Genomic DNA, 20,000 nt, shown 5'->3' on the forward strand with positions numbered 1-20,000 from the left:
GTGTACAGGGTGTGTGTCTGACCCTGCTGTGTACAGGGTGTGTCTGACTCTGCTGAGTCACTTTCCTGTTGTGCTGCAAGGCTCTTTCGTTTTCCACCACAAATGGTAACAGCTAGTCTTTCTGGGGTCCACAAAAGTGTGTGTGTGTGTGTGTTTGTGTATGTATGTGTGTGTGTGTGTGTTTGTGTATGTATGTGTGTGTGTGTGTGTGTGTGTGTATGTATGTGTGTGTGTGTGTGTTTGTTTATGTATGTGTGTGTGTGTGTGTGTTTGTGTGTGTTTGTGTATGTATGTGTGTGTATGTGTGTGTATGTGTGTGTATGTGTGTGTGTGCGTGCGTATGTGTGTGCGTGCGTATGTATGTGCGCGTGTGTATGCGTGCGTGTGTATGTGTGTGTGTGTTTGTGTGTGTATGTATGCGTGTGTGTGTGCGTGTGTCTGTGTGTGTGCGCGCGTGTGTGCATGTGTACGTGTGTATGCGTGTGTGTGTGCGTGCGTGTGTGCTTGTGTGTGCGTGCGTGTGTATGCGCGCGTGTGTGTGCGTGTGTGCGCGCGCGTGCGTGTGTGTGTGTGCGTGTGTATGCGCGCGTGTGTGTGCGTGTGTGCGCGCGCGTGCGTGTGTGCATGTGTGTGCGTGTGTGTGTATGCGCGCGTGTGTGTGTGTCACCTGCTCCAGCAGCACGTCCCCTAGCTGGTGGATGGTGAAGTTGTAGGAGGAGCCCTGCTGCAGGCTGTGGTTGCGTCGCGTGAGCAGCTGCGCCAGGAAGCGGGCGTGGAGCGCCATCAGACGGTCCAGGCAGGGGAAGATGGCGTGCACCAGGCCGGGCTCCAGCTGCACCTCCTCCAGCATGCCCTGCCGGAACACCCGCTCCATGATGCGCAGGGTCCGCACGTGATGCAGCTCCGTCTGGATCAACTCTGAGGACCCGGAGAACACACACGATTAGAAACGACATCCTGAGAGGGTTAGGCAGAGATGGAGGTGGAGGGAGGTGGAGGGTTAGGGAGAGATGGACGGTTAGGTGGAGGGAGGTGGAGGGTTAGGCAGAGGTGGAGGTGGAGGGAGGGGGAGGGTTAGGGAGAGGCGGAGGGTAGGGCAGAGATGAAGATGGAGGGTTGGGTAGAGGTGGAGGGAGGTGGAGGGTTGGGTAGAGGTGGAGGGAGGTGGAGGGTTGGGTAGAGGGAGGTGGAGGGTTGGGTAGAGGGAGGTGGAGGTGGAGGGTTGGGTAGAGGTGGAGGGAGGTGGAGGGTTGGGTAGAGGGAGGTGGAGGGTTGGGTAGAGGGAGGTGGAGGGTTGGGGAGAGATGGACGGTTAGGTGGAGGGAGGTGGAGGGTTAGGCAGAGGTGGAGGTGGAGGGAGGGGGAGGGTTAGGGAGAGATGGAGATGGAGGGTTGGGTAGAGGTGGAGGGAGGTGGAGGGTTGGGTAGAGGTAGAGGGAGGTGGAGGGTTGGGTAGAGGTAGAGGGAGGTGGAGGGTTGGGTAGAGGTAGAGGGAGGTGGAGGGTTGGGTAGAGGGAGGTGGAGGGTTGGGTAGAGGTAGAGGGAGGTGGAGGGTTGGGTAGAGGTGGAGGGAGGTGGAGGGTTGGGTAGAGGTGGAGGGAGGTGGAGGGTTGGGTGGAGGTGGAGGGAGGTGGAGGGTTGGGTAGAGGTAGAGGGAGGTGGAGGGTTGGGTAGAGGTGGAGGGAGGTGGAGGGTTGGGTAGAGGTGGAGGGAGGTGGAGGGTTGGGTAGAGGTGGAGGGAGGTGGAGGGTTGGGTAGAGGGAGGTGGAGGGTTGGGTAGAGGTAGAGGGAGGTGGAGGGTTGGGTAGAGGTAGAGGGAGGTGGAGGGTTGGGTAGAGGTGGAGGGAGGTGGAGGGTTGGGTAGAGGGAGGTGGAGGGTTGGGTAGAGGGAGGTGGAGGGTTGGGTAGAGGGAGGTGGAGGGTTGGGTAGAGGGGGTGGAGGGTTGGGTAGAGGTAGAGGGGGTGGAGGGTTGGGTAGAGGTAGAGGGAGGTGGAGGGTTGGGTAGAGGTAGAGGGAGGTGGAGGGTTGGGTAGAGGTAGAGGGGGTGGAGGGTTGGGTAGAGGTAGAGGGAGGTGGAGGGTTGGGTAGAGGTAGAGGGAGGTAGAGGGTTGGGTAGAGGTAGAGGGAGGTGGAGGGTTGGGTAGAGGTAGAGGGAGGTGGAGGGTTGGGTAGAGGTAGAGGGAGGTGGAGGGTTGGGTAGAGGTAGAGGGAGGTGGAGGGTTGGGTAGAGGTAGAGGGAGGTGGAGGGTTGGGTAGAGGTAGAGGGAGGTGGAGGGTTGGGTAGAGGGAGGTGGAGGGTTGGGTAGAGGTGGAGGGAGGTGGAGGGTTGGGTAGAGGTGGAGGGAGGTGGAGGGTTGGGTAGAGGTGGAGGGAGGTGGAGGGTTGGGTAGAGGTAGAGGGAGGTGGAGGGTTGGGTAGAGGGAGGTGGAGGGTTGGGTAGAGGTGGAGGGAGGTGGAGGGTTGGGTAGAGGTAGAGGGAGGTGGAGGGTTGGGTAGAGGTGGAGGGAGGTGGAGGGTTGGGTAGAGGTAGAGGGAGGTGGAGGGTTGGGTAGAGGTAGAGGGAGGTGGAGGGTTGGGTAGAGGTAGAGGGAGGTGGAGGGTTGGGTAGAGGTGGAGGGAGGTGGAGGGTTGGGTAGAGGGAGGTGGAGGGTTGGGTAGAGGTAGAGGGAGGTGGAGGGTTGGGTAGAGGGAGGTGGAGGGTTGGGTAGAGGTGGAGGGAGGTGGAGGGTTGGGTAGAGGGAGGTGGAGGGTTGGGTAGAGGGAGGTGGAGGGTTGGGTAGAGGGAGGTGGAGGGTTGGGTAGAGGTGGAGGGAGGTGGAGGGTTGGGTAGAGGTGGAGGGAGGTGGAGGGTTGGGTAGAGGTGGAGGGAGGTGGAGGGTTGGGTAGAGGGAGGGTTGGGTAGAGGTAGAGGGAGGTGGAGGGTTGGGTAGAGGTGGAGGGAGGTGGAGGGTTGGGTAGAGGGAGGTGGAGGGTTGGGTAGAGGGAGGTGGAGGGTTGGGTAGAGGGAGGTGGAGGGTTGGGTAGAGGTAGAGGGGGTGGAGGGTTGGGTAGAGGTAGAGGGAGGTGGAGGGTTGGGTAGAGGTAGAGGGAGGTGGAGGGTTGGGTAGAGGTAGAGGGAGGTGGAGGGTTGGGTAGAGGTAGAGGGAGGTGGAGGGTTGGGTAGAGGTGGAGGGAGGTGGAGGGTTGGGTAGAGGTAGAGGGAGGTGGAGGGTTGGGTAGAGGTAGAGGGAGGTGGAGGGTTGGGTAGAGGTGGAGGGAGGTGGAGGGTTGGGTAGAGGTGGAGGGAGGTGGAGGGTTGGGTAGAGGTGGAGGGAGGTGGAGGGTTGGGTAGATGGAGCCGGAGGTGGAGGGTTGGGTAGAGGTGGAGGGAGGTGGAGGTTTGGGTAGAGGTAGAGGGAGGTGGAGGGTTGGGTAGAGGTAGAGGGAGGTGGAGGTTTGGGTAGAGGTAGAGGGAGGTGGAGGGTTGGGTAGAGGTGGAGGGAGGTGGAGGGTTGGGTAGAGGGAGGTGGAGGGTTGGGTAGAGGGAGGTGGAGGGTTGGGTAGAGGTAGAGGGGGTGGAGGGTTGGGTAGAGGTAGAGGGAGGTGGAGGGTTGGGTAGAGGGAGGTGGAGGGTTGGGTAGAGGTGGAGGGAGGTGGAGGGTTGGGTAGAGGTGGAGGGAGGTGGAGGGTTGGGTAGAGGTAGAGGGAGGTGGAGGGTTGGGTAGAGGTAGAGGGAGGTGGAGGGTTGGGTAGAGGTGGAGGGAGGTGGAGGGTTGGGTAGAGGTAGAGGGAGGTAGAGGGTTGGGTAGAGGGAGGTGGAGGTGGAGGGTTGGGTAGAGGTAGAGGGAGGTGGAGGGTTGGCTAGAGGTGGAGGGAGGTGGAGGGTTGGGTAGAGGTGGAGGGAGGTGGAGGGAGGTGGAGGGTTGGGCAGAGGCAGAGGTGAGGGGTTAGACAGGGTTGAAGGGAGGGGGGCTTAATTTGTGCCGGATCCTGCCGGAACAAGATCCGGGACCTCTGAGATTTGGACCTATTTGATTGGACCGGCGCCTCGTTTGTAATTATCAAAATATCAAATTAAATTGTGTGTAATAGTTAATGTTATCTATTCTGTCTTTTTTTAAATTTTATTTCCTATTTTGGATGCATGACAGAGACGTGACAGACGTCAATCCCTCAGGTCACGCAGTGATGCTGGCTGCCCATGGGACGTTTGTGCACGCGTGGGAGTTTTGACTAACGTAAGTGGTCATGAGCCAAGTAGTAAAATGTCCAAAAGACATTCAAATGTATTTCATTTCTTCAAACCAGCTGGAACCCTGAGCACTAAAGCAGACCAAAGTCATTTCGGTGGAACAGAGTGGCGACAGCACAGGTAGCAAAAGCAAAGATTGAAAGAAAAATAAAAAGATTGCTAGAACGAGAAGAGGAATGATGAAGAGAACTTGGATTCGGGGAGAGAGGTGGAGATGAGGACGTGAGTAGGCTAGGGAGTTGGTGAGGACACTTCGATGGGGAAATATACCGGTATGCTGGTTTAATAGTTTTTGGTGTCGTTTTGGCATAATGATTACGTTACTGTAAAGCGCACAGCTAACAAAAAATGGCGCATGCATGCATGCACATACGTATACAGGCTGTGTTCCAGGACCTCCTGACTTACAAACGAAGCACTGGTTGGAGGGATAGGCAGAGGTAGAGTTGGAGTGTTGGGCAGAGGTAGAGTTGGAGTGTGGGGCAGAGGTAGATGAGATGGAGGAATAGGCAGAGGTAGATGAGATGGAGGAATAGGCAGAGGTAGATGAGATGGAGGAATAGGCAGAGGTAGATGAGATGGAGGAATAGGCAGAGGTAGATGAGATGGAGGGGTAGGCAGAGGTAGATGAGATGGAGGGGTAGGGCGTGGTAGGCGGTGCTAGTTGGAGGAGGTGGTAGGCGGTGCTAGTTGGAGGAGGTGGTAGGCGGTGCTAGTTGGAGGAGGTGGTAGGCGGTGCTAGTTGGAGGAGGTGGTAGGCGGTGCTAGTTGGAGGAGGTGGTAGGCGGTGCTAGTTGGAGGAGGTGGTAGGCGGTGCTAGTTGGAGGAGGTGGTAGGCGGGGCTAGTTGGAGGAGGTGGTAGGCGGTGCTAGTTGGAGGAGGTGGTAGGCGGTGCTAGTTGGAGGAGGTGGTAGGCGGTGCTAGTTGGAGGAGGTGGTAGGCGGTGCTAGCTGGAGGAGGCTCTCACCGTAGATGACGTCCTGTCTCTTGATGACGTCTTTGCGGTGCGTCTGCAGGTAGGAGGAGTCCACCACCATGCTCCAGGAGTCCGCCTCGAAGTCCCGCCCCTCGATCTCCATCTCCTCCAGCATAGAGGCGTAATACACTTCTCCTAAGAGTGCAATAGCACATACTCTATTGAAACCCTCATTCATTCACTCATCCATCCATCACTGTCCTGACTCCTAAAAACGGTTTTACTGTCACTTGATCCAAACTGTACACATATTGGCAGCATCACAAGGAGGGTGTGTTAGTGTCCCCTCTGAGACCTAGACTGTGTGTGTTCTCTCTCTCTTACCCTCGTCGTTGAGGGACTCCATGGACATGGCTCTGTTTCTGAAGTTGAGCGAGTCTGTGGACTGGGACAGGATCCTGCGCAGCCCCAGAGGAGAGTCATCATTCAGGCTCCTACACACACACACACACACACACACACACACACACACGCACACACACGCACGCACACACACACACACACACACACACACACACACACACAGCAAAACACAAACACAGATACATACACGTGCAAACACACACACACACACACACACACACACACACACACGTATAGCATACATCACATGCAGATGTCAAAACATCCATCCAAACACAGAGTATGCACACATGCAGGTAGAAACAAACAAACAAACATAAACACAGATATAAATGCAGTTACACGCATGACATTCAGAGAGGATGCACAAACACACACACAAAAACAACACAACACAGTTACAATGGCACATTGCACAATACGTACCAAATGTTTGATCACTGTGAATAACACTATTCATGCTCGTGTCCTGACACACACGCACACACACAAAGATGAGGCATATACCATGGGTGGGTTAAAATGATTCTGGAAATGCATTACAACACCACTCCTCTATCATATTGACTTCATTATCTATTCCATTGAAAACTGGTATGCCATAATCCTGTTACTTTATTGATAGGTTTATTTTCAATCTGGGTGTATTTATTTTATGGACCAAACTATAAGTTGGGCGAACCGTTGAAAACCTTGCTATGCCACCGACATTCTGTCAAGACTATAAAATGTCCTGTGTTCCAGTTCCAACACATTTTCTTTGAAAACATCCAACACAGTAATCCCATCCACCAATCATATTCATGGGTTACCTGTATTCCCACCCCTTTCTCTTGTATGGACCAATGGGCAGGCGGAGTCAGAACTCACCCTGCAATATTATTGGTGGAGACACTCTTGGAGATGGAGAGGCCGGAGCGGCCGCGGCGCGAGCCCAGCAGTGATTGGCGGAGGTTGTCTGAGTGGTAGATGGCTGAGCTGGGCCGTTCCCTCATCATGGGCGCTGGGGGGGGCGGGTGATGAAAAGAGGAGGAGTAATTACTGTAGATATTTGTGTGACATTACTTTATTAGCCCCTTCATAGAATATAGCGTTATGAAAAATGAGTGTGAGAATGTGTGTGTAAGTTTGGGTTTGTGTGTGTGTGTGTATGTGCACTCCATGGAAGCGTGTTTGCCCATTTGTGTGATAGACTCACTTTTAGTGCGAAGTGTAACATTTGAAGCGTTGTTCCTCATGAGTGCCATCTTCTGTTGCTGTGGACATGAAGAGTTATATCAGAACACACAATAAGATCACATGAGAAATCAACTGTAAATATACAGATGTACTGTATAGAATAATGTCCACTGTTGCTGTGAAGCTGTGATGGAAACGTTACTTCGGATCCACTGTATATTTAGTATAAACAGTACAGAAACCTATTCGTCGTCACAAGGTTCAGAATCGATTATCACGATTCAATTCGATTTGATTCGATTCAACATCGATTTGGTTAGTGTTACTTTTTTGCTGTAACCTTAATTACATGACTGCCAAGTTATGCAAGACATCAATAGGCCTGCTACGGCTGGGTATCGATACTGATTTCCAAAAATGAATGAATGAATGAATCATTGAATGAATTAATGAACTATTCATTGCTTCATTTATTCTTTCATTCATTAAATAAAAGATCGATTTTGGGATTCATGAATCGATTCTGTTTTTTTTTTAACCCAGCCCTACCTATTTGTTACTGTACTGTTGTCAAAATATATCACAACTTAGGATAAAGAAATGTTACGTGTCGTCTTACCCTTTGTTTCATTTTGGCACAGTTAGGCAACGTGTCTCGACAGCGATTATGGATGGTGACACTGCAGGCTGTGGGGAGCAAGGGAAACATGTGGGCGACTCTTTATTTCCCAACTTCTCTTTCTCACTCCTCCCTTTAAATCCTTTGTCTTTCGCCCGACTCCTCTCTCTCTCTCTCATCTCTTCCTGGCGGACTTGTGTCCATTGTTTTCAATCAGTTTCACTTCCTGTGCAGAGCTCTGTGACAGGAAGTGAGACTCAGAACTAGGGAAGGTAGGGACCCAGGGGGTTTCTGAACCCTCTCACCTAGTTTAACGCCAGAGTAAAGCTGCTTCTGTGTGTGTTTGTGTGTGTGTGTGTGCGTGTCACACATATTCTCAAATCATCTAATTAGTGTAGACTGTGGTGCAGCCCTCTATAAATAAGTGAACTGTTCTCTGACAAAATGCCAGCGACCGAGCCTGATTATTGACTTCCATCGAACGAGCTGGGCAAGAGAAAAACAGAATCCCTTCTCTCCCTCTCAGAAGCTCCTCCCCCCCTCTCAGAAGCTCCTCCCCCTTCTCAGACGCTCCTCCCCCCTCTCAGAAGCTCCCCCCCCCTCTCAGAAGCTCCTCCCCTCCCTCTCAGAAGCTCCTCCCCACAGCCGTCACAGCCAGACAGGCCCCCAGGAGCCTGTAGAACAACAGGGGGTTCACTATCTCTGATATTAAAGGTAGAGGTATCTCCAATACCTCCGATGCATACAGTACACATTGAGACATTTGGTTTGGCTGCCATATCAACTCATGTCCCCTTAGGAGTGTGCTGATGGGGATGGTGCAGAGCGTGCCTGTGGGCAGTGATACGAGAGCTGAGCAAAAGCCACATTTCGGCCTCGACTGCCTTGACAGATGTGCCGACGGTGCGCTATCCTGTTCTAATATTAGCGCTGTCAGGTGGCGCTGAGGCGGCGGTGCTCACTGGGGCAGCTGAGGGCCTCCTTGGCGGTGATGCTCTTGTTGCAGGCGGAACAGAGAGTGGTGCCAGACACTGTGAGGGAGGTGAAGAGGTGACCGTTACTGTAGCGCGCCTCCCTCTCCCGCGCCTCCTTCTCTCGCTCCCTCATGCGCTCCTTCTCCTTATTCTGGGAGGGGGGTGAACACAGGATAGAGAGAGGGGAAAACAGGCCGGGTGAGTCAAGGAGTGACACACAAAGGCGATGAGGCGATTTCTATTAGGGACGCCGTGGTTCTCGGTATAATATCGTACCGTAGTCAGTACCACGGTTCAATGCACACTTGCGGGATTGTGAATTTTCGGTTTATTACTTTCCATGCATTTCGTACTGCTGAACTGGAGAAAGACTCCAAGAAAAAAGTGAGGCCCGAAGTGCCAATAACCATAATAAAGGATTATTTATATTATACAATACACAGGTATATTCTGGAATGTCTCTGAATGGAAAAGTCCCATTAAGTAATAAGCTAAATAAATAAATAAATTTGAAAATAATAGCATTTTTTTCTCCTTACTGTACGCACAAAACACATACCGAAACCGCGACGACAAACCGAGGTATGTATTGAACCGTGGGATAACTGTAGCATTGCATCCCTAATTTCTACATAATATAATACAGGAATACTATCTTTTATACCCCCAAATCTCTCTTCAAATAGGAATCAAGCTGTTTAGTGAGTGTCTTTTTCCTCTAATAGCTTGAGTGTTTTTGTATGTTTCCATGTCGACATCCTGCACAGGAAACAGAAGATGAAAACTTCCTCTTTTAAGACTGCGGAGGGCAGGGTGAACTGTTGTCAAGGCAACAGTGCCAAATGGCAGGGAGGGCAATATAAAACGGATTTTAAGAAGGCAAGCGACAGAGAGGGAATATACATTATCTTTGGTTGTGCCAATAAAGAATATGAATTACTTTGAGAGAGAGAGAGAGAGAGAGAGAGAGAGGGAAAGAGAGATGAGGAATACGAGAGATGACTGACATAGGCCTACTCTATCTTCCACACACAGTAGATTTGTTTCTGTTTTCCCTTCTGTCCAACCATTTCTTCTGTTTGTCATCAGACAGCTGCTCTTGTGAGGAAAAGTTGAGGACTTCCTGTGAACTTCATATGAACGTCACATGGGCAGGAATAAAAGAGAAACTGCACCTGGGTTGCCAGGTTGGACAGTAGAATGCTCTCCAACATCGTATCCCTGGCAGCAACATGCACAGCTGTGACTAACAGCCAGAATCCTGAACAGCCTATGAAGGGGGCTCCAAAAAACACTTGTTTACCCAGCATAAATGAACTGAGCTAGAATGATCATCAATGCTGTTCATACATCCCTTGGCTTCCGTTTGCCTTAATATTCATCAAAACATAGGTTGTTCTGTGGCTATAGCAACACCTAAATGAGAAAAAAAACAGCTAACACCTACATTTACCGTCTGAGGAAATTAGAGTCATTTTGGCATAACCTCATCCTTTAATACCCATGAAGCTCAATCAAAAAAGTTGGACCTGGAAAATGTCACCAGTATAAACAGGCCCTGTGATGCTGTAGGGCTAATTGTTCAATGTAAAGTAGGCTACCAAAGTAGGTTTCACTAATATTCCTGAGTCATGCTTATAATTAGTCCTCTCTGATGAGACGCAGGCCGTTCCTTTATAATCAAGGTTGTGCCTGCCTCTCCATTTTATGTGTGTAGTCAGGTGATGTAGAATTATCTTAAGTCTGAGACTGGGCAGTACGCTTGGCAGGGAGGGAGGAGGTAAAGTGAGAGACACTATACTGTACATCTCACTATGCTGTACATCTCACTATACTGTACATCTCACTATACTGTACATCTCACTATGCTGTGTTGGCTGGAGGAACTGTAGTCTGCACTGTCATTACAAGTTAAAAATGTGTCAAGGTATGTACCAAAGAAAAAAAGTCTGTGGAGAAGATTTTCGTTATCAGCTCGATTTCTTTCTGCACTGAGTCACAAATGGACACATACAGACAGACAGACAGACAGACGGACACACACACACACACACACACACACACACACACACACACACACACACACACACACACACACACACACACATTCAAACAGGCACACAGAATGAATGTACCAATAATGTACCAAACCTCCACTGACGAACTGAGTCATAGCGGCATGGGTGTGAGTGTGTGTGTGTGTGTGTGTGTGTGTGTGTGCGTTCCAGTTTTAGGAGCAAAGTGTGCTTCTGTGTGGATTGAGGTGGCCCTGTAGCCTGGTTTCTGTCCTCTGGGATGATGGCAGATTGGAGCCTGTGGATGATTTAAGTTTAGCCTTCCTGACCGACATACTGGTACCACACAGCAGGACAAGGAGACGACCGAGTCTAGTTCCCGAGACGGACCAGGGACAGCCGTGTGTGGACGGGGACTGGGGACGGGGCGTGTGTGGATGGGGACGGGGGACAGGACGTGTGTGGACGGAGAGTCGCTCACTGTCATGGAATGTTCTGGCCGTTCAAAGGAAATCCATAGCTCTCCGACGAAAGCTCCCAGATGAAGCCCGGTGCCCGGCGTGAATCACTGCACTGAATCACACCTGTCGTCACATCCTCCACACTTCTCTTTCTCTTTCTTCTGTCCTTCGCCCTCGGCCCTCTTCCTCCAAACACATTCACGCCTACACACTGCACCTTCTCCTACACAGTTCCCCCAGTGAACGAGAGATTGCTGCTCTCCTATCTCTCCCTCCTACTCTGCTCCAGTAGGAAACAGTGCTCTTCGCCGTTAACAAGTTCCACGCCGCAGTGAACGAGCCCAAATGAAGATTCCGCAGCGCCGGCATCGTTGCTCTAGTTGTTGTGATCTGCATGTTAACTCAATGTAAATTGAACTTATCTTTATCAAATCCTTATGTAACTATCTGCATGAAGGTGAGATAAAAAAAATAAAAAAAAAGGCTCATGTCTGTCCACATATACAATACCAAGGCTTTAGCTCTGTGAGCTGCCGCGGTCTTGTTCATGTTGGAACCATGTTGGATACTTGGTTGGCATTTGTCAGCGGGTAGTTACTGTAGTTAGTGAAACCCTGAAAATCATTTGAACCTGGTATAAGTGAGGATAGTATCTTCTGTAGGCCCTATAGACTGGTGTTAGAGGCTGCTGCTGAGTGGAGGGTGAGAGTGTGGCTCGTACGCTACTGGGAAGCCAACGTTTTCTCAGTCATCCACTGTACTGAGAAAGCAGATCCTATCACGCCGACAGAGTGGCATTTCTATGGCAACCGTTGCTATAGTCAAACACACACACACATGCGCACGTACACACACACACACTTTTACCACACTCACAAAGAGCTTGCATGAGGACACCTCCTTTAGACATGCACATGCAACTCCTCTTTCAAAGGCCTGCTGTATAAGAACTAAAAACTCTACCCTAATTGCACAAGCACACAGATAAACACAAACACACACACACACGCACGCACACACACACGCACACACACGCACACACACACACACACACACACACACACACACACACACACACACACACACACACACACACACACACAGGGAATACACTCATCTCCACTCTATTATATTCTTGTCTCGCATAGAGAATCTCAATCAAGTCAGACACCCACACATGCAAGCCTAGACCAGTGCTTCAGGAGCATTACTCATCTGTGATAATTGTCATCAGTAATACTCATGTAATACGCATACAGACAGGACATTTTGTAACAGACCATAAGTATATAGTTGGTCGGACATTTATCTGACATTGTGCACATCTGTACTGTGGCACAGTATCTCTGTGTAGATAATCGAATGTATTGGGTGTTGTCTTGTAACCAGTTATAAATGTCTTGTAACCAGTTATAAATGTCAATGTCAATATATTTGGGTTCAAATGCTAGGTAGGCTACATATAAGAGAGTCGCCTTTAGCAACATACTGTATGTCTCTTATTCACTTACTCGTTCCCCCATAAAGAGATGCTCTGATGAGCGGGCGCGCGCTCCGCTCTCTCAATGGTATGAGGTTGGGTGCGCGCTATGCTCTCTCTCTCTCTCTCTCTCTCTCTCCCTCTCTCTCCCTCTCTCTCCCTCTCTCTCTCTCTCTCTCCCTCTCTCTCTCTCTCTCTCTCTCTCTCCCTCTCTCTCTCTCTCTCTCTCTCTCTCTTTCTCTCTCTCTCTCTCTCCCACTCTCTCTCTCTCTCTCTCCCTCTCTCTCTCTCTCTCTCTCAATCAATCAATAAACCCCCACACACACACACCACAATTGCATGTAGACTAATTGTGAACATAAAAAGAAAATGTAGACGGAACAACAGCACCGGCGATGGTCATCAATGTGCGTCTTTTCCTCGAGTAGCCAAAAGTATCTTCCCTTGTTGCGCAAACTTCCTGAAAACCAACAGCTTCTGCTATGACTACATTTTGATTGTTCAGAAACTGATCACTTTACTACAGTAGGCTACAACTGCTACTGCGAACGTGGAATGCCTACTTAGTAGACACTCCTGTCCTGAGCATATGTGTTCTGATTGGTAAAAGTTTGATAACTACTCGACTCGAGTATTAGCCTACTGTAAAGCACAGTAAATAATTAACAGGCAATCAATTAGCCTACTATTGATCTCATAACTCACCCTTAAACTGACATCCCTCATCCTCTCCTGTCGAATTTTCGACAAGTCTGCGACTCTGGACATGGTTGAATCCAGCTCCGTTATAATGTGATCAATCCTTTAGGCGCTTTTGGCTGTGCACGCAGGACCTTCAACTATGTCTGTGCTTTCTTGAGTTAACTCCAAATAACGGTAGGCTATATTGTTGTGGAAAATATCTACAAGCGAAACTGAAGAAGAAAAGCACTGTAGTCTTTAACGCGCGTTATTCTCCCTGTCCAGTTCCACAGTAGCCTAGGTCTCTGCTGAGCGAGCAGGTGTGGCTTTTCTCATACAGGAAATTCGCGTCGCTGTGCTTTTTTTTCCATCAGTAGTTTGAGTCTGACCCAAAACCGCGCCTACCGGAGGAGGGCTCGCTGGTTTCATAACAACCTCTAGCTCATTGCTCAACGGTCTCACCGCATCCACGCCCCAATAGCAAACGAGCCACAAAATAGGCATGCAGGACCGGTCAACTACCTCGACGCGATTCTGCTCACATGACTACAGAGGAATAAAACTCAACAGTGCCCAGGCAGCACTAACAGGTGGGGCCCTTTAAACGCGGCCTGGAAATTTGGGTCCCAAGTGGGTTTGTCTGCGGTTTCCACCTGGGTTCATCATCCACATGGGCTTGAAATGGGATCCCATTTTAAGCCCGTGTGGGCTAACCCAGGTGGGGCCACTGTGGAAACCGCGGACAAACCCAATTGGGACAGATATTTCCAACCCGCGTTTAACCCATATGGACCCCATCTGCAATGCTAGCTGAGCAAATAGCCTACCTTGGATGTTCAATACATTTCAAATGCACGTGTACAGTATAATGTTCAAGAGATTTTATTTTCCACATGCAGCAACATTTCAATCAATCAATCAATCAAAGCTTTATTTGTATAGCGCATTTCATACCCAGAGGCAACACAATGCGCTTTACAGAGAAATTTGAAATGTATTCTTTGTCCTGCTCCTCTCCACAGTTGCTTATCAGTTCCTTTCTAAGTTCCTGAATAAACACTATAATATAAAATATAATATTAACCTATAGTGTAGACCTAAAGTAAAGCATGTGTGAATATACTACAGTTGAATAATATATTAATCTGAACCTAAAAAGAACATGAACCTCTAAAAAGGCTCTTAACTATACCTCAAAATATAGCCTATTAGAACAGGAATATAATACAAATGTACATGTGCATTGTAAACTATGTTGTGACCTTCATTAAGGATGAAGCAAAATTTAGCACATTTTCAGGAGAGGGTATAACCGTTGGCCTCCATGGCAACACTACGTTAACAACATCTGGGGCCACGTTTCCCTGCCAGAGGAGAACTCTGCCTACTGAATTAGAGGGTGGGAGTTTATAGCTTGTTACAAGTTCAAAGTGAGCTGGAGTTTATAGAAGCCCCCCCACCCAGCCTGAAGGAGAGCTGGAGAGACTGGATGTGGAGTAGACTTGTATAAGGACTGGATGTAGAGTAGACTTTTATAAGGACTGATGTAGAGTAGACTTGTATAAGGACTGGATGTAGAGTAGACTTTTATAAGGACTGGATGTAGAGTAGACTTTTATAAGGACTGATGTAGAGTAGACTTGTATAAGGACTGGATGTAGAGTAGACTTTTATAAGGACTGGATGTAGAGTAGACCTTTATAAGGACTGGATGTAGAGTAGACTTTTATAAGGACTGGATGTAGAGTAGACCTTTATAAGGACTGGATGTGGAGTAGACCTTTAGAAGGACTGGATGTAGAGTAGACTTTTATAAGGACTGGATGTAGAGTAGACCTTTATAAGGACTGGATGTGGAGTAGACCTTTAGAAGGACTGGATGTAGAGTAGACTTTTATAAGGACTGGATGTAGAGTAGACTTTTATAAGGACTGGATGTAGAGTAGACTTTTATAAGGACTGGATATAGAGTAGACTTTTATAAGGACTGGATGTAGAGTAGACTTTTATAAGGACTGGATGTGGAGTAGTCTTTTAGAAGGACTGGATGTAGAGTAGACTTTTATAAGGACTGGATGTAGAGTAGACTTCTATAAGGACTGGATGTAAAGTAGTATTTTAGAAGGACTGGATGTGGAGTAGTCTTTTAGAAGGACTGGATGTAGAGTAGACTTTTATAAGGACTGGATGTGGAGTAGACTTTTATAAGGACTGGATGTGGAGTAGACTTTTATAAGGACTGGATGTAGAGTAGACTTTTATAAGGACTGGATGTAGAGTAGACTTTTATAAGGACTGGATGTGGAGTAGACTTTTATAAGGACTGGATGTGGAGTAGACTTTTATAAGGACTGATGTAGAGTAGACTTTTATAAGGACTGATGTAGAGTAGACTTTTATAAGGACTGGATGTAGAGTAGACATTTATAAGGACTGGATGTAGAGTAGACTTTTATAAGGACTGGATGTAGAGTAGACTTTTATAAGGACTGGATGTAGAGTAAACTTTTATAAGGACTGATGTAGAGTAGACTTTTATAAGGACTGGATGTAGAGTAGACTTTTATAAGGACTGATGTAGAGTAGACTTTTATAAGGACTGGATGTAGAGTAGACTTTTATAAGGACTGGATGTAGAGTAGACTTTTATAAGGACTGGATGTAGAGTAGACTTTTATAAGGACTGATGTAGAGTAGACTTTTATAAGGACTGGATGTAGAGTAGACTTTTATAAGGACTGGATGTAGAGTAGACTTTTATAAGGACTGGATGTAGAGTAGACTTTTATAAGGACTGGATGTAGAGTAGACTTTTATAAGGACTGGATGTAGAGTAGACTTTTATAAGGACTGGATGTAGAGTAGACTTTTATAAGGACTGGATGTAGAGTAGACTTTTATAAGGACTGGATGTAGAGTAGACTTTTATAAGGACTGGATGTAGAGTAGACTTTTATAAGGACTGGATGTAGAGTAGACTTTTATAAGGACTGGATGTAGAGTAGACTTTTATAAGGACTGGATGTAGAGTAGACTTTTATAAGGACTGGATGTAGAGTAGACTTTTATAAGGACTGGATGTAGAGTAGACTTTTATAAGGACTGATGTAGAGTAGACTTTTATAAGGACTGATGTAGAGTAGACTTTTATAAGGACTGGATGTAGAGTAGACTTTTATAAGGACTGGATGTAGAGTAGACCTTTAGAAGGACTGGATGTAGAGTAGACTTTTATAAGGACTGGATGTAGAGTAGACTTTTATAAGGACTGGATGCAGAGTAGACTTTTATAAGGACTGGATGTAGAGTAGACTTTTAGAAGGACTGGATGTAGAGTAGACTTTTAGAAGGACTGGATGTAGAGTAGACTTTTATAAGGACTGGGTGTAGAGTAGACCTTTAGAAGGACAGGTAAGCAATAGCCACTGGCTCATCAGAACCTTAACTAGTGGTTCTGTTTTTTGGGTTCAAACCTAATTCCTCACCTATCTTTGGTGAAGAATCCTTTCTCCCTGTCGTCCTTGTATTTACTTTTCCAACCAAGTTCCTCTCTCTAGAAGCCCCTCTCATCTATTAGAATGAGTTAAAGAGGAGTGTTCCATGGGCGGACCTCCACTAAGGTCATGTGATCACTCCCCTCGCTCTCTAACTCCCCTCCTCTTCTCTTGTCCAACTTCCCTTCCCCCCCATTAGACAGACAGTCTTGTGTTTAAGGCTCAGAAAAAACAAGGTAGTACAACACAATGGTCCTTTTATCATTAGAGTATTAAAGGTTAGGGGTTAACAGAAATGTTTGCACTCTTTGTGACCAAACTCGTGTGTGTGTGTGTGTGGGGGGGGGGTGTGTGTGTGTGTGTGTTTAGGTCACCTCAACTTCACAGAATGTTTGAGTTCAGCCTGCCGGCACTGTCTCAACCTTACATCACCAAAGCTAGAAGCTAGCTCATGACTATGGTATTGGTGTCATTACTTTGCCTGAGGATAGATGTGGTGAGCATCAGCCGACTGGATTGTGCTGGGGTACTTATGCCGAGACCTCCATTTTGGCTCCACAGCTGAGGTAATAGTCTACTGCAGGAGGATGGAGCTGTCCTGAGATTCAAATGATTCACTTACAATCTGAAAAGATGAAATGGCGCAGGTTTGAAGTTTGCTATCGGGCCCTGCTTTCTATGGGTCCTGTTGCATGAGTACAGCATGCTAACACCGCTAAATATTATGTAAGGCTTTTTCTCAGGCAGTCAGTGTGGGAGTGAAGGATCTTGACTCTCACGGATGTGCTAATAGGCGGCAGCAGCAGATACACACACACATACACACACGCACATACACACTCGCACACACACACGTGTAATGTGACCGAGTGGCGGTGCGTCACGCTTGGCGGAGCTGCCTCTCGACCAGGCCTTTCCTCAACAGCAACTAGCGAATCTGGTTGGTGGCAGACCAGAGCGTTGCCGTGGGTTACCACTCTGCTGCAGAGCTGCGCCGCTTTGGGAGAGCCGAAAATGTGTGTGTGTGTGTATGTTTGTGTGTGTTTGTGTGTCTTGCGCATGTGTGTGCATGTGTATCCTGTACATCAAGTCAAATCACTTAATTGTCACACTTTATTGAATTTGTGCGTGTGTGTGTGCGTGCGCGTCTGTGTGTCACCGGATGTATTTTCAGCCTGGAATGTGTAGGTGTCTCAATGCTGCGCAGCTTGTGCTCCTGTGAGATAACGACCAGGTGCTGGGAGCCTTCACCCACAAACCCCGTGGTTCAGCTCCGAGGCTCGGCCAAAACCGCCACGCAGGTAACATGGGTCTGCCCGTGAGGAGGGGCCGCAGGAGAGGGGGGGTGGAAGAGGGGCGGAGGAAACATCTGCTAAGCAGCACACGTCGCTGTGAATACAAAAACACTGTTGTGTCATCATAGGTCTACTCACACAACCACCGAGAGAAAGAGACGGCCGTAGAGCCACCCGCCCGCCCACGCCATCCAACCTGCCCGCCCACGCCATCCAACCCGCCCGCCCACGCCATCCAACCTGCCCACGCCATCCAACCCGCCCGCCCACGCCATCCAACCCGCCCGCCCACGCCATCCAACCCGCCCGCCCACGCCATCCAACCCGCCCGCCCACGCCATCCAAACCGCCCGCCCACGCCATCCAACCCGCCCGCCCACGCCATCCAACCCGCCCGCCCACGCCATCCAACCTGACCACCCACGCCATCCAACCCGCCCGCCCACGCCATCCAACCTGACCACCCACGCCATCCAACCCGCCCGCCCACGCCATCCAACCCGCCCACCCACGCCATCCAACCCGCCCGCCCACGCCATCCAACCTGACCACCCACGCCATCCAACCCGCCCGCCCACGCCATCCAACCTGACCACCCACGCCATCCAACCCGCCCGCCCACGCCATCCAACCCGCCCGCCCACGCCATCCAACCCGCCCACCCACGCCATCCAACCCGCCCACCCACGCCATCCAACCTGCCCGCTGGCTAATACAGTGTGTTATGTACTTATTGTAAAAGAAAATAGCTAGTTGCTTTGGATAAAAGTATCTGCTAAATGGCTAAAATGCAAAAATGTAAACTGTAAATATTAGTGGAGTGACACTGGTGAGGTGAACTTCAAAGAGGGGTTGAGAGGTGACAAGAAGGCTTATCAGCCAGAAAGGATGTCCTCTGGAGCAGACACCATACACAGGGACATCGAGTGGGAGGGAGGGACAGAATAGATTAGAATAGATTGGAATTATGAATTATAAAGGGATTAGATGGATGAGGAGTCCTTGCTGTAGGCTTTAAAAAATAGTTGGCCCAAATGAATCTCTTGTTCTAATGTAAGCTACAGACAACAACAAGAACAACAAGCACACACATATAGAGATCTCATTTAAACAGGGCCTGGAGGGTCTATCAGACGATCATGATGAAATATCCCAGCAGCTGATTAGGCCTCTGGCCCTGGTTAGCACCAGCCTGCGCACGCTGAGGAACATGATATGACTCCTAACGTTACTTACAACAAAAGCAAAATAAAGCCGGTGAGCCTCAAGAGAGCCAGTAAACGATACCACAGAGTAAACAATGACATCGCGATCTCAATACTGCGTGCGCCCAACAGTAAGTCTTAAACTCCACATTTCAGCTGTACAGAAAGTAGCTTGTCTGTGAGATGGAACCAGCCATTAAAACACACCACGGCAGCTGTTTGTTAGACTGGTTTCACACAGCTATCCGAGCACTGTCTGACCACACCACGTTGCGCAATCTCAAACTCGAAAGCCTGACTAGACTGTTGTGAAGAAATTGTCACGGATACACAGTCATCTTAAACTAAATAAAGCAAACAGCCTGTCTGATTTCAGCCCGTCATCCTATCATTGGCTGAGTTCCATAGTCTAAGCACTCACAGTGACCTTGATGCACAATACTGTTACTGTCAATACTTTTGTTTTACAGTGGATAATTTAGGATATACAACTATTTTGAGCTTGACGTGAAAGTCCACTTATTGGCCAGACTCCCCCGGGGCATGTGATAAGCTGCCAATGGCATGTTCCCATGGCACTCAGCCAGGCTGGACCTTTCTGTGTGTGTGTGTGTGTGTTTGTGTTTGCACGTGTGTATTTTAGAGAGAGAGAGAGGCACGGGATGTTTTAGGGGCTTGGGAGAGAGTCGGAGGAAAGAATAAGTAAATAAAAAAAATTCTCGTTAAATGTCACGTCTGCTTTGGGATGTTTTCCAGGATTCGAGGTGACTAAGTATCGACTGAATCAGACTGACTCAGGGAGTTGCGTCCTGCTTTATGAGAGACGTCGAAGACTACAGTTCCCTGTGTGATGAACACACTGCATTACTGCGTCAGAGTCTGGAACCTGCTAGTCACATACAGGAGTCAGGGAGCAGACGGGCAGCCTAACCAGGTCTCACGGTCATAGAGTGACTGCCCTCTGCTGGAGGCCAGTGGTACATTCCTCGGAGTGTACATTCAGTGTAGTGTAGTGGCACGTTGTGC

At 48.8% G+C, this 20,000-nt stretch overlaps 1 protein-coding gene across 1 annotated transcript in view; it reads right to left on the minus strand.

Annotated features, from left to right (window-relative positions):
- Nucleotides 1-20,000, minus strand: part of arhgef2a (Rho guanine nucleotide exchange factor (GEF) 2a) — a gene marked incomplete at its 5' end in the record, with an annotated part of 36,822 nt that overhangs the window by 13,120 nt on the left and 3,702 nt on the right. Inside the window, 7 exons of the mRNA XM_084455525.1 lie at nucleotides 668-918; nucleotides 5,200-5,343; nucleotides 5,533-5,642; nucleotides 6,442-6,574; nucleotides 6,770-6,827; nucleotides 7,370-7,437; nucleotides 8,332-8,494. Coding sequence (XP_084311651.1) covers nucleotides 668-918; nucleotides 5,200-5,343; nucleotides 5,533-5,642; nucleotides 6,442-6,574; nucleotides 6,770-6,827; nucleotides 7,370-7,437; nucleotides 8,332-8,494 — 927 coding nt within the window. The remainder of the gene's footprint in view (nucleotides 1-667; nucleotides 919-5,199; nucleotides 5,344-5,532; nucleotides 5,643-6,441; nucleotides 6,575-6,769; nucleotides 6,828-7,369; nucleotides 7,438-8,331; nucleotides 8,495-20,000) is intronic.

This window comes from Borostomias antarcticus, assembly GCF_949987555.1.
Source record: "Borostomias antarcticus genome assembly, chromosome: 21".
NCBI classification, from domain to species: Eukaryota; Metazoa; Chordata; class Actinopteri; order Stomiiformes; family Stomiidae; genus Borostomias; species Borostomias antarcticus.